Source organism: Ammospiza nelsoni, chromosome 14, assembly GCF_027579445.1.
Source record: "Ammospiza nelsoni isolate bAmmNel1 chromosome 14, bAmmNel1.pri, whole genome shotgun sequence".
NCBI classification, from domain to species: Eukaryota; Metazoa; Chordata; class Aves; order Passeriformes; family Passerellidae; genus Ammospiza; species Ammospiza nelsoni.
The window spans coordinates 17,342,203-17,366,427 of record NC_080646.1 but is presented as its reverse complement, the minus strand read 5'-3'; the positions used below and the strand labels follow the sequence as shown (position 1 = coordinate 17,366,427).

The window sequence follows — 24,225 nt, the reverse complement described above, 5'->3', positions numbered from 1 at the left end:
TCCCTCTCCCAGCTCCCCAATCCCCTGGCTCGGTGTCCCATTCCCGGCTCCCCAATCGCTGGCTCGGTGTCCCTCTCCCGGCTCCCCAATCCCCTGGCTCGGTGTCCCTCTCCCAGCTCCCCAATCCCTGGCTCGGTGTCCCGCTCCAGGCTCCTCCCGCCCGTTCCCGGCAGGAAGCGCTCGCAGCCAATCGAGCCGGGGCCGCCGCCCGCCGCCCGCGCTGCCTCCGCCGCGGCCCCGGTGAGTGCGGGGGCTCCGGGGGGCTCGAGGGGGGCGCGGGGCGGCAGCAGCGGGGCCGGCCCAGCCCGGGGGAGCCGCGGGGCCGCCCCGCTCCGCTGTCCCTCCCGCGGGCCGCGCTCGGCTCCGGGCGGGGTTCCGGGCGGACGGGGGAGAAAGGAGGGAGGGAAGGAAGGAGGGAGGGACGAATGAATGGGGCTCCCCCGGGCGGTTCGGGGAGCCCCGCGGGGGTTGGGGGGCTTCGGGGGTCCCCCTGGTCCCCGAGGCGCAGGCAGGGGTGGGTGGCACCCCGGGATGCTCGGGAATCCCGCTGGAAGCGCCCTCTTGGGTATGCGGGGCTGAAGGCGGTGCCGGGAGGAAGCGCTCGTTCCCCTTTTCCCTCGCCGAGACAAGGGAGAGCCCGCCCAGCCTTGCTCCGGCCCGCTGGGGCATCCCGAGTCGCAATCCCTTCCTCCCGACAAGGATCACCCCGAGTTCCAATCCCTTCCTCCCGGCAAGGATCACCCCGAGTTCCAATCCCTTCCTCCCGGCAAGGATCGCCCCAAATCCTTGTCCCTTCCTTCTGTCAAGTACTGCACCCCAGATCCTCATCCATTCCTCCCTCCTGGTATCACACCCTAAATCCTCATCTCTTCCTCCTTCCAGTATCACCCCAATTCCTCATCCCTTCCTCCTTCCCAGTATTGCACCCCAAATCTTTGTCCCTTCCTTCTGTCACGTATTGCACCCCAACTCTTCATCCCTTCCTCCTTCCAGTATTGCACCCCAACTCTTCATCCCTTCCTCCTTCCCAGTATCACCCCAAATCCCTTCTTCCTTCCCAGTATTGCACCCCAAATCTGTATGCCTTCCTCCTGTCATGTATTGTACCCCAAATCTTCATCCCTTCCTCCTCCCAGTATCACCCCAAATCCCTTCCTCCTCCCAGTATCACCCCAAATCCTCTTCCCTTCCTCCTGCCAGGTGTCACCCTGAATCCTCATCCCTTCCTAGCCCCCAACACCCCACCCCAAACTCCTGATGGGATCTGGGGACTGTGTCCCATCTTTCCACACCCCATCCCCACAGTCCCATGTGAGGCATTGCTGCTGCACGCCCACAACTTGAGCAGGACCTAAAAATAGTCCTGAGCAAAGCCTGGCTCTTGGCTTGAGGAGAGGGACAGAGGGGGCTGACCCAGGCACCCCAAAAATTACATTTTTATTTAGTTTTCTGCTTCTAAAATGATCTTTCTTTAGTTCACTTAGGGAGAGAAGTCTTCCTTGTTGATGTTATGGAGACTTTTTTGCAAGTTCTCTAGTGGCTCTTTTACAAATAGCAGCTGCCCGGGGAAATTTATTATCTCAAATTTATTATTTGTTATTCTGAAGCCCCTCTTATTTCCTACAAGCCTTCCCACAGCTTGTTTATGGGTTGTGCTCACTTATGGAGCATTGTTTTAAAGATGTTTAAAGGTAAAAGTTCTCATTATCTATCTAAAATTATCTTCATCTCTGGGAACAGAGATTTTCTTCCTGGGGCCACAGGGTCTCATCACTCTTTTCTTTTTCTCTGTTTAAACTTCTGCTTACTTTAGTATGGAGGCCTTTTCTCAATATTAATTTGAACCCTTCATCTCCCCATAGTTTCATGTGTTATAAGGAAAAAGAATCTTTTCTCCACACTTTACAAGAGGATTTTAATCCTAAAATTAAGGCACATCCTCATCCCTCCCATCTGGGACTTCTTTTTCATCCATTTTGGTGACTTCATGTTGTTCTTTAACATCTTGTTCCTTTCTCTCACCCGGGGGAGGATTGAAGCACTGAAAGGGTTAACAAATTCCTCGGGGCTTGCAAATGGTCAGTGGGAGGCCAGGACTTCTCCCTGGACCTGGGGGATAATTAGGGATTATAAAAAAACAGGGAATGGGTGAGGTGTGGTTCTGGGGGATTTAGTTATCCCTTGGCTTTCTGGAGGGAAGTTTTTGTGGGATTCCTTCTATCCCCACTTGAGGTCTTGGGGAAACTGAGTCACAGCACGGTGGTGGCAGCAGGAGGAGGGCTGGGGACACGGGTGTCACCTTCCTGAGCCACCCTGGCAGGAACTGTAGGGAAGAGAGGATTTGTTATGTCCCCAGGAGAAGAGGAGGGTTCCAAGGGGGATGAGTCAGGGTTTCCCTCTTCCCCCATTGCCCTTTCCCTCCTTCACAGCTGTCTGGGATTGGTTTGGTTGGGAAAAGTTTGGGACAGAGGGTGGGAAAAATCCTAGATTGGTCGTTTTCCATCGTGCTCGGGAGGGAAGGAGAGGGGAAGCATTCTTAGAGATCTTGGGGTAGAAATAGGTCTCAGTTTCCCCCAATACCTCAGTTTCCCCCCATACCTCTGTTTCCTCTTTGTGCCTCAGTTTCCCCCATTCCCTGTGCCCCAGTTTCCCCCATTCCCTGGACCTTTTTCCCTCTTTGTGCCTCAGTTTCCCCTCGTGCCTCAGTTTCCCCGTGGGAGCCACAGAGGTGGCAGTGCCACAGTCCCACAGGGGTGGTGGTGCCAGTGCCAGGGGCTCCGGACGGGGACCCTGGCATGGGCTGGGACAGGGAGGGGACAGGCAGGGGACACAACGGGACCCTGGGATGGGATGGGATGGGATGGGATGGGATGGGATGGGATGGGATGGGATGAGATGGGATGGGACAGAGAGGGGACATGGAGGGGACACAGCGAGACCCTGGGATGGGATGGGACAGAGAGGGGATCGAGTGGGACCCTGGGATGGCAGGGGACAGAGAGGGTACAGGGACAGGACGCAGCGGGACCCTGGGACGGGATGGCCCAGGGAGGGACAGTGCTGTGACCCTACAGATGTGGCAGTGCTGTGACCCCACAGGCACAGCGGGACCCTGGGATGGGTTGGCATGGCCCGGGGAGGGGACACAGTGGGACACAGGGAGGTGACAGGGAGGGGACACAGTGGCGCCGCTGCCCAGAGCTGGTTCCTGCGGCGGGAGCAGCGCGGGTCACGCTGCGGCTCCTCGGGAATCCAGCGGGGCCGGGCACTCTGCCCTCACCTTCCCCTGCTCCTGGCACCCATCCCGGAGCTTTCCTGCCTCCCTGCGGGCAGGGCTGAGCCTCGCTGCCCCGGAGCTGCCGGGAATCCGCAGCCCCGTCCCTTGGAGCTGCTCCCGTTGGGCTTGGAGCGAAATCCCGGCCCTGGGAGCTCCTCTTGGAGCACAGGACTGGGGCAATGCAGGAACAGCTGGGGAAGGGAAGGGAAGGGAAGGGAAGGGAAGGGAAGGGAAGGGAAGGGAAGGGAAGGGAAGGGAAGGGAAGGGAAGGGAAGGGAAGGGAAGGGAAGGGAAGGGAAGGGAAGGGAAGGGAAGGGAAGGGAAGGGAAGGGAAGGGAAGGGAAGGGAAGGGAAGGGAAGGGAAGGGAAGGGAAGGGAAGGGAAGGGAAGGGAAGGGAAGGGAAGGGAAGGGAAGGGAAGGGAAGGGAAGGGAAGGGAAGGGAAGGGAAGGGAAGGGAAGGGAAGGGAAGGGAAGGGGCTCACGTGGCTTCCCTGGAGCGCAGCTGCTGCTGCCAACTCACCAGCTCTGTTGGTGCCGGGAATGCAGCAATCCCTCTGGCTGTGCCAGGCTGAAGCTGAACCCTTTCCTGTGATGTCTGATGGGGTGGTGCTCCCCAGGAATGGTTGGTGTGGGATCCCCAGGATCCCTGGGAATGACTGCAGTGGAATCCCCAGGAATGGCTGTCCTGGGATCCCTGGGAATGGCTGCAGTGGGATCTATGGGAATGGCTGATGTGGGATCACTGGGAATGCTGTGGGATCCTTGGGAATGCCATGGGATCCCTGAGAATGCTGTGGGATCCCTGAGAATGCTGTGGGATCCATGGGAATGCTGTGGGATCCCTGGGAATGCCGTGGGATCCTTGGGAATGCCATGGGATCCCTGAGAATGCTGTGGGATCCCTGAGAATGCTGTGGGATCCCTGGGAATGCCATGGGATCCCCAGCCTGTTCCCTTCCCTCGCTCTGTCCCTCCATCCCAGCACCATCCCAGCCTTTCCTTGTGTTTTCCCCCAGCTCCTGGTTCCCAGAGAAGATCCTCCCCACCAGGATTCCCGCTCCTGCTCCCTCATCCCGGCTTTTCCCGTGCCAAGGATGCCCATCCCGCTGCTCATCCTGGCACTCGGCCTGGCAGGTGAGTGGGGCTGGTGGCACCACCTCACAAGAGATGTCCCCAGTGCCACCGCTGTCCCGACAGAGCCGTGCCCCGAGCTGGCATCTCCCACTGGGTGTTTCTCCTGGATTGGTGCTCCGTGGGGTGACAGCCTCGGGTGGCACCCCCTGGCAGGGCACAGCTCCTTCCAACATGGGGTCACTCAGTCCTGGCGGATCCCTGTTCCCAGGAGAGCAGCTGGCAGTGCCACCACAGTTCCAGCCAGGCTGGCTCCTGGTGTTCATTGTTATCCCTTCCTTTGTTATTGGGATGGGGCTGGAATTGTGCCAGGGCACTGGGATGAGCTGGAATCGTGCCATGGCACTGGGATGGCGCTGGAATTGTGCCAGGCACTGGGATGGGGCTGGAATCATTCCATGGCACTGGGATGAGCTGGAATCGTGCCACGGCACTGGGATAGGGGTGGAATCATGCCATGGCACTGGGATGAGCTGGAATCGTGCTGTGCCACCCCAGCTGGCAGCGTGCTGGAGCACTGGTGCCACCTAGCGCTGCCAGCCTGGCCAGGGCTGGCTCCCCCTGGGAATCATGTCCCCAGCACTGCCACCAGCCATCCTGTCCCCATGGGGACAATCCAGGCTCTGTTCCCCTGAGCAGGTTTGGGTGCCCATGGCTGCTCCTGGCAACTGAAGGTGCCCCAGTCTGGTGCTGGATGTGGGACTGTACCCCTTCCTGCAGGGTGACATTGCTGGGGACAGTCCTGAGATGCCACCTGTCCATGTGTCCCTCCCATGAGCGTTGCTTGAGTGTTATCCTTGTTTGGGTGCCCATGGCAGCTCCTGGTAGCTGAAGGTGCCTCTGGTTTGTCTGGGACTGTCCCCCTTCCATCAGGGTGGCATGGCGGGGACAGTCCTGAGATGCCACCTGCCTGCATGTCCTCCTATGGGCATTGCTTGGATGTTATCCATTTTTGGGTGCCCATGGCTGCTCCTGGCAGCTGAAGGTGCCTCTGGTTTGTCTGGGATTGTCCCCCTTCCAGCAGGGTGGCATTGCTGGGGACAATCCTGGGATGCCACCTGTCCATGTGTCCCTCCCATGAGCATTGTTTTGGTGTTATCCACATTTGGGTGCCCATGGCAGCTTCTGGCAGCTCCTGGCCACTGAAGGTGCCCCAGTTTGGTGCTGGATGTGGAACTGTCCCCCTTCCATCAAGGTGGCATAGCTGGGGACAGCCCTGAGATGCCACTTGTCCATGTGTCCCTCCCATGGACTTACTTGGGTGTTATCCATGTTTGGGTGCTCCTGGCAGTCGAAGGTGCCCCAGTTAGGTGCTGGATGTGGAGCTGTCCCCCTTCCATCAGGGTGGCATAGCTGGGGACAGTCCTGAGACACCACCTGCCCACGTGTCCCTCCCACGGGCATCCCTCAATTTTCTCAGACCCCACCCAGGAGCAGAACCCAGGCGGTTCTCCTGCAGCTGTCACAGCGTGTCCCCATCCCCTCCTGCAGGCGCCATGGAGATCCAGGTGCCCGAGGAGCCCGTGGTGGCCCTGTTTGGCCAGGACGCCACCCTGCTGTGCTCCTTCTCTCCCGAGGCCAACTTCAGCGTGGCCGAGCTCAGCCTCATCTGGCAGCTGACGGACACCAAGCGCCTGGTGCACGAGTTCTCCGGGGGCCAGGACCGGCTGCAGGACCAGGGCCAGGGCTACGCCAACCGCACGGCGCTCTTCTACGACCAGCTGCAGCGGGGCAACGTGTCGCTGCTGCTGCGCCGCGTGCGCATCGCCGACGAGGGCAGCTTCACCTGCTTCGTGCGCGTGCGCGACTACGACAGCGCCGCCGTGGCGCTGCAGGTGGCAGGTGAGGGACCCTGGAGGTGGGGAGTGGTGGTTGTGCCGCCCCGAAATGTTCTTTGGGTGGTGGGATCTGTGCCTTGATGAGGTTCCTGGCTGTGAGGCCACCTCAGCTGGCGGTGACCCTCAGCTGAGGATGGATTTGGCAGCTGGAAGATCCCAATCCTGGCAGCTGGAAGAGCCCATTCCAATCCCGGCTGGTCCAGCTCCCCATCCCAATCCTCACTCCAGTCCCCCCCTTGTCCCCAAAATATTCCCTGGGCAGTGCAATCCTTGCCCTGCTGAGGCTCATGGCTGAGGGGCCACCTTGAGCAGCAGTGACCCTCAGCTGAGGATGGGTTTAGCAGCTGGAAGAGCTTGTCCCAATCCTGGCTGGTCCAGCTCCCCATCCCAATCCTCACATCAATCCCCCCTTATCCCCAAAATGTTCCCTGGGCAGTGCAATCCATGCCCTGCTGAGGTTCCTGGATGTGGGGCCACCTCAGCTGATGGTGACCGTCAGCCAAGGATGGGCTTAGCACTGGATGATCCCAATCCTGGCAGCTGCAAGATCCCAATCTTGGCTGGTCCAGCTCATCATCCCAATCCCTGTTCTGGTCCCTCCTTGTCCCCTGCAGCACCTCCCCAAATGTTCCCTGGGCAGTGCAATCCATGCCCTGCTGAGGCTCCTGGCTGTGGGGCACCTCAGCTGGCAGTGACCCTCAGCTGAGGATGGGCTTGGCACTGGAAGATCCCAGTCCTGGCAGCTGCAAGATCCCATCCGAATCCTAGCTGGCCCCGCTCCTGTTCCCAATCCTCACTGCTGTCCCCCCTGTCCCCACAGCTCCCTACTCCAAGCCCAGCGTGCACCTGGAGCCCAGCAAGGACCTGAAGCCGGGCGACGTGGCCGAGGTGACGTGCCACGCGTCCCGCGGCTACCCCGAGGCCAGCGTGCTGTGGCAGGACAGCCGGGGTGCCAACCTGACTGCCAACGTCACCACGTGGCAGGTGGCCAACGAGGAGGGGCTCTTCGAGGTGCGCAGCGTCCTGCGCGTGCTGGTGGAGCCCAACGTCACCTACTCGTGCCTGGTGCTCAACGCCGCTCTGCGCCAGCACGGCCACGCCTCGGTCACCATCACGGGTGAGCCAGGGCTGGGGGGGGACAGTGCCACACAGAGACTGCCACGAGGGGCTGGGGATGGGGCACTGCCACACAGAGACAGCCAGAGGGGCTGGGGAGGGGATAGTGGCACACAGAGACAGCCAGGAGGGCTGGGGAGGGGACACTGCCACACAGAGCCTGCAAGGAGTGGGTGGCTCCTGGCCACGCACCAGCCACTAGCTGGCCACTAGCTAGGAGAGGCTGGGGAGGTGGCACTGCCACACAGAACCAGCCAGGAGGGGCTGGGGGAGGTGGCCATGGTGTCACTGGCACTCAAAGCTAGTCAGAAGGGGCTGTGGGATATGGCACTGCCACCCAGAGCCTGCCAGGAGGGCTGGGGAGGTGGCAGTGTCATGCAAAGCCAGCCAGGAGGGGCTGGGGGAGGTGGTAGTGGCAGCCAAAGCCAGCCAGGAGGGCTGGGAGATGTGGCGCTGCCACCCAGAGTCTGCCAAGAGGTCTGGGGGAGGTGGCACTGCCACACAGAGCCAGCTAGGAGGGGCTCAGGGAGATGACAGTGCCATGCACAGCCAGGTAGGAGAGGCTGGGGAGGTGACACTGGCACCCAGAGTCAGCTAGGAGGGGCTGGGGGAGGTGACAGTGGCAGCCAAAGCCACCCAGAGGGGCTGGGGGAGGTGACACTGGCATCCAGAGCCACCCAGGAGACATTGGGGGAGGTGGCCGTGGTGACACTGTCACCCAAAGCCACCCAGCCGGGCTGGGGAAGGTGACTGGGTGGCACCGAGGAGGGCCGGGTGAGGTGGCACTGGCACCCAGAGCTGCTGGAGGAATGGCAGTGTCACCCAGTCCAGCCAGGAGGGCTGGGTGAGGTGACACTGGCACCCAAAGCCACCCAGAGCATGGGTGTTGGGAAGGGATTCCTGGCTGGGCTGGCATTCCCAGAGTGCTGTGGCTGTCCTTGGATCCCTATCCCCATCCCAGGCCAGGTGGGACAGGGCTTGGAGCAGCCTGGGACAGTGGGAAGTGGCACTGCCATGGCAGGGGGTGGCAGCAGGTGACATTTAAGTCTTCCATGGGGACATTCCATGCCCCCAGGAAGCAGCTCCTGGGGCTGGATTGTGATCCAGCCTGGATGTGGGGTCACCCTCAGTGTTGGGTCATCCTGGGTGTGGGATCATTGTGGGTGTGGGGTCACCCTGGGTGTGGAATCACCTTGGATGTGGGGTTACCCTGGGCCATCCTGGATGTGGGATCACCCTAAATGTTGGATCATCCTGGGTTTTGGGGTATCCTGGGTGTTGGATCACCCCAGATATGGGGTCATCCTGGATATTGAACCATCCTGGATATGGGATCACTCTGGATGTAGGGTCACCCTGAATCATCCTGAATGTGGGGTCACCCTGGATGTGGGATCACTCTGGATGTGGGATCACCCTGGATGTGGGATCATCCTGGATGTGGGATCATCCTGGATATGGGATCATCCTGGATGTGGGATTACCCTGGATATGGGGTCACCGTGGATGTGGGATTACCCTGGATGTGGGATCACCCTGGGTATGGGATCACCCCAATTATGGGATCACTCTGGAAATGGGATCACTCCAGATGTGGGGTCGCCCTAATTATGGGATCACCCTGGATATAGGGTCACCCTGGCTATGGGGTGACTCCGGCATTCCCAGGTGCTGATCCAGGCCCTTTTCCATCCCTCCCCGCAAGGCCAGCCCCTGGCATTCCCGGCGGTGGCCCTGTGGGTGACAGTGGCCCTGGCCGTGTGCGTGGTGGCCCTGCTGGGCGTCCTGGCCTTCGTGTGCCACCAGAAGATCCGGGAGAGCTGCCAGGAGGATGAGGAGCGCACAGGTGAATCCCGGGAAAGGCCGCAAGGGGACAGATGGCACCAGAGGGACACCAGAGGGACACCAGAGGGGGTGGCACTGCCACGTGTGTCCCCTTTTCCCATGGCCACGACATCTCTGATGCCTTCTCCCCTTTTGGGTCATATTCCATGTTTTTATGGGGTGGTGTTTGCACCAAAGGGGATTTGTTCCCAAAAAAGCTCCCAGAATGGCTCTGCCACCCTTAGGAATGACCTTTTTACCATGGGTTTTGTCCATGGATTTTGTTTCCAGTTTCCCTTGGGAATTGCCTTTTTCCATGTTTTTTTTCCATGGATTTTGCTCCCCATTTCTCTTGGGAATGACCTTTTTTCCATGGGTTTTTTCATGGATTCACTCCCAGTTTCTATTGGGAATCACCATTTTCCCATGGATTTGCCCCCAGTTTCCCTCAAGAATGACCTTTTTTCCATAGATTTGCTCCCAGTTTCTCTTGGAAATGACCTTTTTATCATGGATTTTTCCCATTAATTTTGCTCCCAGTTTCCCTTGGGAATGCCTTTTTTTCATGGATTTTGCTCCCAGTTTCCCTTGGGAATGATCTTTTTTCCATGTTTTTTTTTCCACGGATTTTGCTCCCAGTTTCTATTGGGAATGACCTTTTTTCCATGTCTTTTTTCAATGGATTTGCTCCCAGTTTCCCTTTGGAATTCCTTTTTTCCCTGGATTTTTGTCCCAGTTTCCCTTGGGAATGACATTTTTTCCATGGATTTTCCCATGGATTTTGCTCCCAGGAACAGCAGCACGGGATGGGAACTTCCTGGGGTCCTGGTGGGTGCTGGAGGGAGGGAAGATCCTCCCAGTTTGGGGTATCCCAGATTTTGGGGGATCCAGGGATTCCTCTCCAGGTGGTTTTTAGCTGTGCCAAACCCACCGCTGTCCCTCAGAGCTGGGGCTTTTCCCGTTGGGATTTTTGGGAATGCGGTGCCCTGAAAAGGCCAGGATGCTCCAAGGGGCACCCCCAGAATCCCAGGAATGGGGTTCCCACCTCGGGATCCTTGTTTTCCAGGCCCAGAGGAGCGGGATGAGGAGGGGGAGGAGCCCAAGACAGGTGGGTGCCCCATCCTGGTTCGGGGTGGCCCCTTCCCTATTCCCAATTTTCTGACACCCCTGATTCTGGATAAACCTCCCCATTCCCAAATAAAACCTCCCTATTCTTTAATAAACCTCCCCATTCAATAATAAAACCTCCCTATTCCCAAATCAAACCTCCCAATTCCTTAATAAAATGACAGAATTCCATAATAAAATCTCCCAGTTCCTTAATAAACCTCCCAACTTCTTAATAAAATCTCCCAATTCCCAAATAAAGCCTCCCCATTCTTTAATAAAACCTTCAAATTCCCGAATAAAGCCTCCAAATTCCCAAATAAAACTTCCCAATTCCTTAATAAAATGACAGAATTCCTTAATAAAACCTCCTAATTCCTGAATAAAACCTCCAAATTCCTTAATAAAATCTCCCCATTCCTTAATAAAATCTCCCATCTCCTTAATGAAATGACAGAATTCTGTAATAAAACCTCCCAATTCCTTAATAAAATCTCCCAATTCCCAAATCAAACCTCCCCATTCCTTAATAAATTGATGAAATTCCTTAATAAAACCTCCCAATTCCTTAATAAAATGTCAGAATTCCCAAATTAAACCTCCCAATCCCATAATTTTCCATCATCCAGCAGCTCTGTGGTGTTCCTGGGGATTCCCTTTATCCACTGGCACAGAACCAAACCCTGGGAATTCTGCAGGGAAATTGGGAATTGGGGTCACTTTTGGGGTTTATCCCCCAAAAAATGGGATTTTGGGGCTGTTTCCTTTGGGAATGGGATGGGATTGACCACAAGATGTTTTTCTCTTTTCTCAGCTCTGCAGCTGCTGGAAAACACAGAGAGCCAAGAGGGTGAGTGGATATTTCTGGCAAATCCGGGATAATTCCCATTTTCTCCCTAAAATTTGCATAGGAAACATTTGTCAGGTTTCAAGGGGTATTTTCCCCTCCCTATTTTCATTTTCACATGGGTTTTCCATCAGCTTTTCCCAGATCATGGTTTTCCATTTCCCCTTTTCCCAGTTTTTTCCAGTTTTCCTGTCATCCGGTGGCTCCTGCATCCCTCATCCCTCCTTTTCCTGGCCACTCTGGGCGGTGAAAAGCCTCCCCACACCCAACCCTGGAAGGAATTTGGGGTTTTTTTGGGGTTTCCATGGATTTTCTGGGATGATGGGAATTGCTGGTGTTGGAAAAGGATCCAGAGTTTCCCAGCCTGGAAAAGGATTCAGAGTTTTCCAAGCTGTGGTCCCATTAATCCATTAATGTGTTAATGCATCAATTTATCAATTTATTAATTTAACAATTCATTGATTCGTTGATTTATTAATTTAATAATTTATTAATCCATTAATCCACTAATCAGTTAATCCATTAATTCATTACTGATTTATGAATTCATTAGTTCATTAACCTGTTGATTTATCAATTCCCTTCCCCGTGCCGGCAGTTCCATGTTTTCCCCCTCAATTCCCTTTCCCCCGCCCAGGTCGGGAGCAGGAGATCGATTGACGGCAGCCCCGGAGCCCCGCCCGCCTGTCCCCGAGCCAGCGGCGACACCCCCGGGACGGCGACACCCCCGGGGCAGTGACAACCTCGGGGTGGTGACACTTCCAGGCCGGTGGCACCCCTGGAGTGGTGACATCCCGGGGCAGTGGCACCTCTTGGTGGTGACACCCCTGGCATGGTGACACCTCCAGGCCGGCGACAACTCCGGGGCGGCCACACCCCCGGAGCGGTGACACCTCCAAGCCGGTGACACCCCCGGGCAGCCACATCCCCGGGGCGGTGACACCCCTGGAGTGGTGACACCTCCAGGCCAGTGACACCCCCTCTGGGCAGTGACACCCCTGGGATGGTGACAACCCTGGGGCTGCGACACCCCCCGGTCAGTGACACCTCTGGAGCGGTGACATCCCCGAGGCAGTGACACCCCTGGGTTGGTGACAACTGTGGGGCAGTGACACCTCCAAGCTGGTGACACATCTGGGTGGTGACACCCCCGGGCAGTGACACCCTCGGGGTGCCCCAGCCGCGAGGACCCAGAGCTGCCGCCTGCCCCACGCCATTCCCGTTCCCGCCTCCCGTCCTTCCTGGGAAAGGCGGGTGAGGATCTGCCTGGTGTCCCCGTGTCCCTCTGTGTGTCCATCCCAAGGGGACATTCCCCTTTCCCTGCTCTGGTGCTGCCCCGGGCGCCTTTCCTGCTCTTCCCAAGTCCGGAGCCTTGGGAATGGCGGCTGGATCACGGGGGGCTCGGGGAGCCCTTTCCCCACACTCCTTTTCCCTCCCTTCCTGAGCTCGGAGCCTCGGGAATGGCGGCTGGGGCACGGGGGGCTCCGGGAGCCCCTTGCCCACGCTCCTTTTCCCGCTCCCTGAGTCCCTCCGGACTCATCCTGGCCTTATCCGCTGGATCCCGGAGGGGTTTGTCCCGCCGGGAACGATCCCGGGGCGTTTTTGGTAAGGGGGCACCCGCTGGCCGGGTGAGGTCCTGCTGTGAGGACACCTCTGGGGACATCCCCAGCTCGTCATTCCCATGGGACTGGGGGCTCTGGGTGCATCCAGGGTCCCCTCAGCGCTGTTGGGGAAGTGGGGACACCCCGAGTGCTGCTGTCCTGGAGCGCGGGAAGTCCCCAAGGGCTCCTTGGGTTGAATCCTTTAAAATCCGGGATCTGGAAGGTTCCTCGTGCCTTGACAAATAAATCTGGGACTGTGTTGGTCAATCCCTCCTGGCTCCGTGTCCTCTACAGGGTTTGGCCGGGAACAGTGTAAGGGTTGGGATTCCCAGGGGAAAAGATTTCCAGGGCCTGTTGGAGCTCCAGCACAAGGAGGAAAATCCCAAAGGAATGACCAAGCTGGCTCCTAAATTAAGTCCCGTTTCCAAGATGGGGCGGGAATTCCCAGGGGATCCTTCCCATGGGGTGGGAATTCCTGGGGGATCCTTCCTGATGGGGTGGGAATTCCTGGAGAATCCCTCCCTGTGGGGTGGGAATTCCCAGGGATTCTTCCTGATGGGATGGGAATTCCCAGGGGATCCTTCCTCATGGGGTGGGAATTCCCAGGGGATCCTTCCTAAGCCCGTTCCTGAATCCCCTCTGGGGAATGTTTTTGGTTGTCCTTCCCCAAGCTCAGCATCCCAATGGGAGAACATTCCCAAAATCCAGCCCAGGAGAAGCCTGCTGGCCTCAGGCTGGGATGGAGAGGGATGGATGGTGGCTTCATCCTGGGATTTGATCTCCAGCCTGAATGAACAACTCCACCCATTACAGCCACACCCATACGGCCACGCCCTTGGATCCCCTCTTAGCCCATTCCTGGTGATCCCTGGAGCCCAGGAGCTTCCAAGGCATGTGGGAAGACACCACAGGGCCATCGTGGCCAGCTGTGGGGCCATCAGTGGCTGGCCTTGGGGACATTGGGGCCGGCTGTGGGGCCATCTTGGCCAAATGCAGGGCCATCGTGGCCATCTGTGGGGCCATCTTGTCCAGCTGTGGGGCCTTCAGGGCTGGCCGTGGGGCCATCTGGGCCAGCCTTAGGGACATTGGGGCCAGCAATGGGGCCACCTTGGCTGGCCACAGGGCCATTGGGGCCAACTGCAGTTCATCAGGGCCAGCTGTGGGGCCATCTTGGCCAGCTGTGGGGCCATCAAGGCCAGCCAGGCCCCCCTCCCCCTCCCATAGCCAACCGCGGCCCGTGAGGCTCTCCCAGCCATGTCCTCGTCATTGTCCCTGTCCCTCAGATCCTGTCGGGAGCTGGGGATGTGCCAAGCCCGGTCTGTGCCAGGACAGCGCTCCAGGCTCTGCCCACCCATGCCTGGTGTCCTGGAGGCAGCCGGGACAATAGAGCTCCCTGGGAGCGCCGCGTCCGTCCCTGGCTTTGGGACAGAGTGTGGGATATTCCTGTGGGACCCCAGGATGCTCCCATGCTGGACCTCCCTAGCAGTCCCAAAAAATAAAATGTCAGATCCAGCACCATTTGGGGTAAAAGCTCGTTTCACCCTGCTCGGATCAAGAGGAATTCCACATATCCCACAGTCCCGGCTCTGGGAGGACACCTGGATGGATGGATGGATGGATGGATGGATGGATGGATGGATGGATGGATGGATCCACGGATGGATGGATGGATAGATGATGGATGGAGGGATGGTGGGATGGATGATGGATGGATGGATCCATGGATGGGTGATGAATGGAAGGATGGATCCATGAATAGATCCATGGATGGATGGATCAATTGATAGATGAATGGATGGATGGATGGATCCATGAATGAATCCATGGATGGATGGATGAATGGTCAGTCCCAGCTCCTCCCCTTGGATTTCTGCATTGCTTTCCCACCCCAAAGCTGCTCGGGAATGCAGCTCTTTCCACCCGGATTGACCATCAGGAGCCGAGGTGGCGTTTTTGGCTCGGAAAAACCTTGGAAAAGCCTCATGCCAGGAATGCTCTGGGATGGAAATGTGTCCCTGTGGGATGAGGCGCCGGCGGGAAGGACACGGGAACATTGTCCTGGGAGCAGCTGCTGCTCCGACCCCTTTGGATACCTCGGAAAAACGCCCAGGGTGGATTTGGAGCTCCAGATTCCTTCGTCTCCAAGCAGGACCTGATTTCTTTCCCTGAAAAATCAGTGTTTGGATGTGGAAAAGCAGGATTGGGGAGCTCAGGAAAAGCAGGACTTTTTTCAGATGGATGCAGGACTTGGGATCAGGGATATTTCTGCCGGAAAAGTTCGGAATTCAGGGGGAAGGAGTTCACAAGGACAGGTCCTCATTCCTGGGGTTTTTGGTGCCCCCCTTGTTGTTCCTCTTGGATTTCGGAATGATATTCCACTGACATTCCAGTGACATCCTGGAGCCCTCCCAATTTCCCTCAGCCAGAAATGTCCAACCCCACTGATTTTCCCTAAACCAAACAGGGATAACACATCCCAGAGAAGGGAATTTCCCCCCTCCCTGATCCTGCCACCCCCTCCAGCATTCCCACATTCCAATCTGTGTCCTATTCCTGCCCTCCAGAATGGAGGCCAGCACCTCCTGGCACATCTGTGTCATGGTTGGGATTTCTCTATGCTGGATGATTTACTGAGCTCCTTCGATCCAGTGAAAAAAAAAAATTAAAATTCCCTGAGCCTGGAAAACCGTCAGGATATTGGAATATCAGGATATTGAGATACCGGGATATGGCGATATCGGGATATTTGTTGCCACCTTCTCACTCGGCGTTTATGAGGAGTACGGATTTATTGAAATATATATTTATATTTATATATAGATCTTTTCCAGCCCCTTTCCCAGGGATTTTCCCCCTCCCCCAAACCCTTTCCAAACCCAGATCCGGGCTCAGTTTTTGTTGGGAATTCTCTGCCTGGCCGGGACGTACGGCAGCAACGTCTGCGTGCTCTTATCAGCCACGGTCTGGGTGCTGCTGTTCCTCGTGGCCCTGCGGATTGGGATCACGCCCGGGTTCCTCGGGAGCTGCTCCCGAGGCCCCTTCCTGGCAGGATCGTCCTGAATGTCGGCGCTGTCATCGGCGTCACCATCGTCATCGCAGCACAGGGCGTGATAGAGCACCTTGTCACTGAAGCGGACGCGCTCCCGCGTCCCCGCCGGCCGCTGGGCCGGGATCTTGGGAACGGTGGCGCTCCCAAAACATTCCTCGCTGGAGGAATCCGGGGTCCCGCCGCCCCCGCGGGGGCCGTTGGCCATGGGGACCCCCCCGTTCATCAGCCGGGCCGGCGGCGGCCGCGGAGGCTCCGGGCAGTCGCCGGGGTCCGAGGGTGTGGAGGCGTCCAGGAAGGAGCAGAATTCCCAGCTGTCCGAGAGGATGTCGGAGGCGGCGAAGTCCAGCGGGCCCAGCTCGAGGCTGGCGCCGCCCCGGTCACTGCTGGATGTGCTGCTGGCTGTGGCCGGAGTCCAAGCGTCCGGCTCCAGGTCCAGAGCGAAGTCCGACGTCAGGCGGTCAATCTGGGACACAACCTGTGGAGAGAGAGATGGACACAGGGATGGATGGATGGATGGATGGATGGATGGATGGATGGATGATGGATGGATGGATGGATGGATGGATGGATGGATGGATGGATGGATGATGGATGGATGGATGGATAGATGGATAGATGGATGGATGGATGGATGGATGGATGGATGGATGGATGGATGATGGATGGATGGATGGATGGATGGATGGATGGATGGATGGATGGTGGGTCCCAACTCCTCCCCTTGGGTTTCTGTGTTGTTTTCCCACCCCAAAACTTCCAGGAATTGAGGGATGGAGGGATGGAGGGATGGAGGGATGGAGGGATCCCTCCCCCCCTCAAGCTTTGGCTTTGAAGCTTGTTGGGAATATCTCCAGGGAAACCTGGAAATCAGGAAAACTCCTTTTTCCCTTTCCAGATCCCTTTTCCTTTTATTTTTTCTTCTTTTCTGGGAAAGGAAGGGCTAAACTTGAGAAAGAGAGTAAAAAAAAAAGGTATCTTCTGACCACTTCATTTTTGGGACAAGGAAAATTTGGGAAGGAGGCTGGGAATCTTTGGGAATACCCCGTTACCAAATGGTTCTGCTGGAATGGGATCCCCTCTGTTCCCAAGGGGAATTTCAGCTGTGGGACAGGGCCAGCATGTCTCTGTCACCTGAGGTCCCTTCCCAGCCTCACCGAAGGGACTGGGATCGAGCAGGGACAGCAGGAAGTGAATCCCAATCCCAATCCCAATCCAAATCAGCCATTATTGGTGCCACTCATGGCCATTGCCATCCCAGTCCTGTCCCCATCCCAATCCTGTCCCCATCCCAATGCTGTCCTCATCCCCATCCCAATACCAGCCCCACCCCAGGACTGCTATCACGGCTGTCCCCATTCCAGACACATCCCAATCCTGTCCCCATCATGGGATTGATGCCATTCACACCTGTCCCCATCCCAATCCCAATCCCGTCCCCCTCCTGGGATTGGTGTCACTTGTGGCTGTCCCCATCGCAGGATTAGTGTCACTCCGGGCTATTTTTAGGATCATTCCCTATTTTAAGCCGGGGGTTAAATCCCCCGGTGACACTCGGCTCCCGTGGGGGATTAACACGGAAAGAAGGATTTGGGATTTGCTCCCCCCCTTTTCCTCCCTCACCAAGGCTGGCAGAGCTTTTCCAGCTTGGAGGGGGAAAATTCCCCCCGATTTTCCAGGAACATCCCCATGGATTCACCCCAAACTTCGTCATGTGCTTATAGGGGAAAAAATCCCCCCAATTCTCTGGGAATATCCCCAGGGATTCACCCCAAATGTCCTCCCCTGTTTGTAGGGGGGAAAATCCTCTCCCAGTTCCCTGGGAACATCATCATGGATTCATCCCAAACCCACTTTCCTACTTGTATGGGACAAATTCCCAGGAAACTGGGAAGGATTTGTCCCCCACAAGCAGGGGAGGAGGTTCAGGATGAGGGAATTTGGGGGAAATTATTCCCTCCAAGCACATGAGGGTGTTTGGGATGAATCCCTGGAGATATTCCCAGGGAATTGGTGGGATTTGTCTCCCAGGGAATTGCAGGGGAGTTTTCCCCATATAAAAAGGGAGGAGGTTTGGGATGAATCCCTGGGGATGTTCCCAAAGAACTGGGGGGAATTCCCAGGAGATTCCAAATAAAATCCCATCTGAAATGTTCCCACCCAGCTCAGGCAGATGTGGGACAGCTGGAGCCCCATCCTTGTTTTTATGGGATTTGGGGAATTTTGGCTGTAGGCCAAGCTGGGGGTTGGGATTGGTGGCTCCAGATCCTGGATTTTGGGCTGGGATCAGAGGGGTGGTATCTGGTGTGATCCAAGGGTGGGATCTGATGGGGTCAGAGGGTTGGGATGTTGGGATCCAAAGAGTTGGGATCTGATGGGATCCAAGGGATGGGATCCAATGGGATCAAAAGAAGGGAACTGATGGGATTCTAGGGATGGGATCAGATAGGATTAATGGTTTGAGATCCAATGGATCAAAGGATGGGGTCTGATGGGATCAAGGGCTTGAGATCCAATGACATCAAACAATGGGATTTGGTGGGATCCAAGGGATGGGATCCAATGGGATCAAAGGGGTAGAATCTGATGGGATCAAGGGTTTGAAATCCAATGGGATCAAAGGTTGGGATCTGATGGTCCCTCCATCCCCACAGGGAATTGGGAAGAGAATTGGGAAGTGAATCCGAGCCTGGGATGGAGAGATCCAGGCCTGAATCCCACCAAAACTGCTCCCAAAATCCCCCCAAAACTGCTCCCAAAATCCCCCCAAAACTGCTCCAAACATCCCACAAACCCAGCTCCCAAATCCCCCAAATCACAGCTCCCCAGAATCCCCAAACCCATTACCAAAATCGCCCAAATCCAGCTCCCAAAATTCCCCAAAACCTGCTCCTAAATAATTCCCAACTCTCTCCTAAAGCTGTTATTTTTGGGATAACAATCCCTGTACCTTCCCAAGCATTCCCAGTTAGTCTCCTATTGATCTCAGCATTATTAGGGGATTTATTCCCATGGAGAATCATCTACAGGATTTTTCCAAGGAAAAGGCTGGGAGGGAACACCTTTGATCCCATTCCAGAAATTCCAGACAGGATGGGCCCTTCCCATGGGAATTTTTGGGGGATTTGAACAGGACTTTTCCATCCAAGGACTTTAATCATCATTTTCCCCAGCACAGAACGCCCGGGAATGATTCTGGACACAAAGGGATGGGAAGGAAGGAGGGAGACCGGGAAAATCAGGATGTCACAAGTTCAGGACACTTTGGTGGCCCTGAGGGACCTCAATCCATGATCCCACTTCGGCTCGGAGCCACCAGCCAGGGACATTCCAAAGATTTCATGGTGGCTCCATGGGGACACCGCAATGTCACAACTGCCAAGACACTTTGGTGGCCCTGAGCAGAGATGGACGCTGGGATGGACGTTCCCAAATCCTCCATGGGGACACCCCAATGTCACAAATCCAGGACACTTTGGTGGCCCTGAGGGAACCTCAGTCCACCTCAGCTTGGAGCCACCAATGAGGAACGCCTGAAATTGCTCCTCACTTTTGGAAACCCAGCTCAGGGACACCAAAATTTTCTTCTCTCCTCTGGAAATCCAGCCCAAGGAGATGTGAATTTCCTCCTCTCTTTTGGAAATCCACCTCAGGAGCTCTCAAATTTCGTCCTTTTTTTGGAAATCCACCTCAGGTATGCCCAAATTTCCTCCTCTTTTTTAGAAATCCAGCTCAGAGAGATCCAAATTTCCTTCTCTCTTTTGGAAATCCACCTAAGGGACATCCATATTTCCTCCTCTCTGACACTCAAATTTCCTCCTCTCTTCTGGAAATTCAGCCCAGGGAGATATTAATTTCTTCCTTTTTGTGGAAATCCATTTCAGAAGCTCCTGAATTTCCTCTCTTATTTTGGAAATCCACCTCAGTGACTTCCAAATTTCCTTCTCTCTTTTGGAAATCCAGATGCCCAAATTTCGTCGTCTTTTTTGGAAAGCCAGCCTAGAGACGCCTGAATTTCCTCCTCTCTTTTGGAAATCCAGCCCAGCGACTTCCAAATTTCCTCCTCTCTTTTGGAGACCCATCTTGGGGATGTCCAAATTTCCTCCTCTCTTTTGGAAATCCAGCCCAGGGAGGTCCGAATTTCCTCCTTGTTTTTGGAAATTCACTTCAGGAACTCCCGAATTTCCTTCTCTCTTTTGAAAATCCACCAAAGGGACACCAAAATTTCCTCCTCCCTTTTGGAAACCCACCTAAGGGACATCCATATTTCCTCCTCTCTGACACAAATTTCCTCCTCTCTTCTGGAAATCTAGCCCAGAGACATCCAAATTTCCTCTTCTCTGACACTCAAATTTCCTCCTCTCTTTTGGAAATCCAGTCCAGGGACGCCCAAATTTCCTTCTCTCTTTTGGAAAACCACCTCAAGGACTTCCAAATTTCCCTCTCTCTTTTGGAAATCCAGCCTAGGAACACCCGAATTTCCTCATCTCTTTTGGAAATCCAGCCCAGGGAGATCAAAATTTCCTCCTCTTCTTTTGGAAAGCCAGCCTAGAGACACCTGAATTTCCTCCTCTCTTTTGGAAAGGGACAACCACATTTCTTCCTGTCTTTTGCAAATCCACCTCAGGGACTTCCAAATTTCCTTCTCTCTTTAGGGAATCCCCCTCGGGGAAATCCGCCCCTCCGCTGCCCCATCCCGAGCCAGGAACGGCCAAACCCGCTCCAACCCCTTCCCTTTTCGTGCCCAGCGTTCTCCCGGGGTTTCCCCACCTCGCGGAGCTCCTTGGCCACCTCCTTGAGCTCCCTCAGGATGCCCTCGAGCTGCCCGATCACCATCCTCATGCGGCCGCGGATGCGCTCCCGCTCTCCCTCGCCCTCGCTAGGGCCGCTGCCGGTGCCGGTGCCGGTGCTGCCGGTGCTGCCGGTGCCGGCGGTGCCGGGGCCGGGCCGCTCCGTGCGCTGCGCATCCCGGCGGCTCCGCGAGTCCATCGTGCCCTAGGCGGCGGCCGGGCCGGTGTCCATGCCGCTGCTCCCCGCCCGGCCCGGCCCGGGCAGCTCTCACCATCTTAACGCCGCCGCTCACGGCCGCACCATGCGGGGACGCTCCGCCGGTGGCCCTGCGGTGACACCGCTGCTGGCAGCCGGAGCAGGAGCAGCAGGAGGAGGAGGAGGAGGAGGAGGAGGAGAGGAGGGGGTTTGTCGGGATCCCAGCGGGAAAGGGAGGCGCGGTGTCGGCGAGGAGGGGCGGCGGGTCCGGTGTTGGCTGCGGGGGTGTCCGGCTGTCCTCCTGCGGGACAGAGGGACAAGGGCCGGGAAGATGCTTGGGAAGGGCTCTGGCCGCTCCTTCCCTCAGTTTATGGGGGGCAGGATGGGGCCTGGGAATGTCGCTGGAATGTCGCTGGAATGTCACCCCCCCTGTGGCCTCCCTCAGTGTCGCCCAGGCAGTGGGGCCTCTGGGAGATGGACACCCAGAGGGACAGCGGGACACGCACAGGGACAGAGGGACACGCACAGGGACGGGGGACACCCACAGGGACAGGGGGACACCCAGAGGGACACGCACAGGGACAGGGGGACAGAGAGACAGGGACACACACAGGGGGACAGAGGGACACGCACAGGGACAGAGGGACATCCAGGGGGACAGAGGGACACACGCAAGGACAGAGGGACATCCAGGGGGACAGAGGGACATACACAGGGAGAGGGACACGCAGGGACAGAGGGACACATAGGGACACCCACAGGGACAGAGGGACCCGCAGGGACAGAGGGACACGGACAGGACACCCCGGGGGACGCGGGGACACTCCGCACTCACCGGCGCGCTCCGGCCGCTCCCGGGCTCCGCTCCGAGCTCTTCCCGCTCCTGTTTTCCCCTGGCTCCTTCCCTCTCTTCCTCCCCCTCCTCCTCCTCCTCCTCCTCCTCGCCGCCGGCTCCCGCCTCCCTCAGGGCTTTTCCGCGGGGGCCGGGGCCGCTCTGCTCCGCTCGCTGTCGCGGGGGGAACACGTTACCGGCGGGGACAGCCCCACGGGGGGGTGGCAGCGGCCCCGGGGCCCCTCCCGGAGCCCTTCCCGCCGCCATCCCCCCTCCGGATCCCGGCCCCGCCCCGGCCGCGGCGGGGGGAGAACGCGCCGTGCCCCCGAGTGCCCCCCGGGAACCGGGAACGGCGCGGGGGGAGCGGGGCGGGGCGGGGGAGCCGGTTCGGGAGCGCGCACGGAGAGGGGGAGCCGCTAGGGCCGCGTTTCCCTCGCCGGTACCAGCATCCCCCATCCCCGGTACCGGCATCCCCCATTCCCGGTACATCACCCATCCCCGGTATCGGCATCCCCATCCCCGGTACCGGTATCGCCTTTCCCCGTATTGGCATCTCCCATCCTCTGTACCGGCATCTCCCAGCCCCGGCAGCGCCATTCCCCAGCTCCGGTACCGGTACATTCCCGGTACATCCTCCATTCGGTATCCCCCGTCCCCGGTACCGCCATCCCCCGTCCCCAGTACCGGCACCCCCCAGCCCCGGTATCGGCATCCCCTATTCCCGATACCGGCATCCCCCAGCCCCGATAGAGGCATTCCCCTTCCCCGGTACCGGTACATCCCCGGTACAACCTCCATTCCCGATACCGGCATTCCCCAGCCCCGATCCCCGCGTCCTCCGGCGCTCCGGGAATGGAGGGTGCCGGTATCCGCAGCTGCCAGCCCCGCTCTCCGAATCCTCCAGCCCCGACGTTTTCATCCTCCATCCCGTCTTCCCGGATTCCCCATTCCCGCTCCCCGCATCCCCCTGCGTCTGTCCCCGCCGCTCTCATCCTCCATTCCCCGAGCCTCCATCCCCGGTTCCCGCATCCTCCATCCCCGGTTCCTCCATTCACGGTTCCTCCATTCCCTATTCCCGCGTCCTCCATCCCCGCTTCCTCCATCCCCGGAGCCTTCATTCCCTATTCCCGAATTCTCCATGCCCGGTTCTTCCGTCCCCGGATCCCCCATACCCTGTTCCCACATCCTCCATCCCCTATTCCTGAATCCTCCGTTCGTGGTTCCTCGATCCCCCGTTCCCGAATCCTCCATCCCCGCTTCCTCCATTCCCGCTTCCCGCTCCCTGCATCCTCCATCCCCGCATCCCATTCCCCTATTCCCGCATCCCCTCTCCATCCCCGGTTCCCCTCTCCGGGACCCCCGGGACGCTCCGGCGGCGCTGCGGGCTCGCCAGGGCCGGGCTGTCCCCGCGCTCGGGGCGGGCGGAGCCTCCCCCGGTGCTCCGATCCCCGCTCCCGCTCCCCCGGGACGCCCCGGAGCCTCCCCGCGGTGCCGCCCGCCCGCACCCCCCGAGCCCTGTCCCGGGGCCCCCCCGGACGCACCGGCGGCGCTGCGGGCTCAGGGCCGGGCTGTCCCCGGGCTCCGGGCGGGCGGAGCGGGCCCCGGGCAGGGCCATGAGCGGCGGAGGGCCCGGCCCGGCCCCGCTCCGGCCGCAGCCTCGCCGCGCTCCGCCCGGCCCCGCGCCGGCGCTGCTGTGTCACCGGAGGGGCCGGGCCTGCGCCGGGAAACCGGGAATTAAAGGCACCGGGAGCGGGAACGGAGCGGGGAGGGAGAGGGGATGGAGAGGGGAAAGAGTGAGAATGGAGAGAGAATGGAGCAGGGATGGAGAGGGGATGGAGACGGAATGGAGCAGGAATGGAGCGGGGATGGAGCAGGGATGGAACGGGATGGAACGGGATGGAGAGGGGATGGAGCGGGAATGGAGCTGGAATGGAGCAGGGATGGAGCGGGGATGGAGCAGGGATGGAACGGGATGGAGCGGGGATGGAGCGGGAATGGAGCAGGGATGGAGCGGGGGTGGAGCAGGGATGGAGCGGGGATGGAGCGGGAATGGAGTGAGGATGGAGAGGGAATGGAGCGGGGATGGAGCGGGAATGGAGAGGGGATGGAGCAGGGATGGAGAGGGGATGGAGAGGGGATGGAGAGGGGATGGAGCTGGAATGGAGCGGGGATGGAGCGGGGATGGAGAGGAGATGGAGCCGGGATGGAGCGGGAACGGAGCAGGAACAGAGCAGGGATGGAGAGGGAATGGAGAGGAGATGGAGCTGGAATGGAGTGGGGATGGAGCAGGGATGGAGAAGGGATGGAGAGGGGAGGGACTGGGAACAGGATCTTGGGAAACTGAGGCAGCACTGGGGACGTTCCCTTGGGATGTGTCTCCCTTTTCCTGCTTTTTCCTCCTTTCTTCAAAGATGCTCCCCCTGCCTCCTCTCTACGGGAATTTGGGGATGGTTTTTGTGGGATTTAGGAAAAACCCAGCTGGGATGAGGGTGAGCAATCCTAAGAAAGAGAAACATCCATGGAGGGATGGATGGATGATGGATGGATGATCAATGGATGGATGGATGGATGGATGGAATGGATGATGGATGGATGAATCCATGGATGGATGGAATCCAT

General features: G+C 57.9%; 2 protein-coding genes across 3 annotated transcripts; one reads left to right on the top strand and one right to left on the bottom strand.

Moving 5' to 3' along the window:
• Window positions 1-214: 214 nt before the first annotated feature.
• On the top strand, window positions 215-13,013 carry CD276 (CD276 molecule). The gene is made up of 8 exons (XM_059482248.1): window positions 215-240; window positions 4,295-4,412; window positions 5,901-6,251; window positions 7,068-7,364; window positions 9,069-9,209; window positions 10,254-10,295; window positions 11,109-11,144; window positions 11,779-13,013. Exons 2-8 carry the CDS (start codon window positions 4,373-4,375, stop codon window positions 11,799-11,801), a joined length of 930 nt encoding a protein of 309 aa, XP_059338231.1. The 5' UTR covers window positions 215-240; window positions 4,295-4,372; the 3' UTR covers window positions 11,802-13,013.
• A 2,499-nt stretch (window positions 13,014-15,512) lies between these two features.
• On the bottom strand, window positions 15,513-23,285 carry INSYN1 (inhibitory synaptic factor 1). 2 transcript variants are annotated; one of them, XM_059482313.1, is made up of 4 exons: window positions 23,148-23,285; window positions 21,610-21,780; window positions 20,559-21,075; window positions 15,513-16,266 (listed from the first exon to the last, which is right to left on the bottom strand). In XM_059482313.1, the coding sequence occupies exons 3-4, from the start codon at window positions 20,775-20,777 to the stop codon at window positions 15,631-15,633; spliced, it is 855 nt and encodes a 284-aa protein (XP_059338296.1). In that variant the 5' UTR covers window positions 20,778-21,075; window positions 21,610-21,780; window positions 23,148-23,285; the 3' UTR covers window positions 15,513-15,630. The 2 variants fall into 2 exon arrangements, with proteins under 2 accessions (XP_059338296.1, XP_059338297.1); XM_059482314.1 differs by having other exon boundaries at window positions 20,559-20,905.
• Window positions 23,286-24,225: the final 940 nt, after the last annotated feature.

What these genes read in the sequence shown, in the direction of transcription:
- CD276 (XM_059482248.1), top strand. Translation starts at nt 4,373, where the DNA reads ATGCCCATCCCGCTGCTCATCCTGGCACTCGGCCTGGCAG. An exon ending in GGAGGATGAGGAGCGCACAG is followed by an intron (nt 9,210 to 10,253) that starts GTGAATCCCGGG and finishes CTTGTTTTCCAG; the next exon opens with GCCCAGAGGAGCGGGATGAG. An exon ending in GGGGGAGGAGCCCAAGACAG is followed by an intron (nt 10,296 to 11,108) that starts GTGGGTGCCCCA and finishes CTCTTTTCTCAG; the next exon opens with CTCTGCAGCTGCTGGAAAAC.
- INSYN1 (XM_059482313.1), bottom strand. Translation starts at nt 20,777, where the DNA reads ATGGACTCGCGGAGCCGCCGGGATGCGCAGCGCACGGAGCGGCCCGGC. An exon ending in TGGCCAAGGAGCTCCGCGAG is followed by an intron (nt 16,267 to 20,558) that starts GTGGGGAAACCC and finishes CTCTCTCCACAG; the next exon opens with GTTGTGTCCCAGATTGACCG.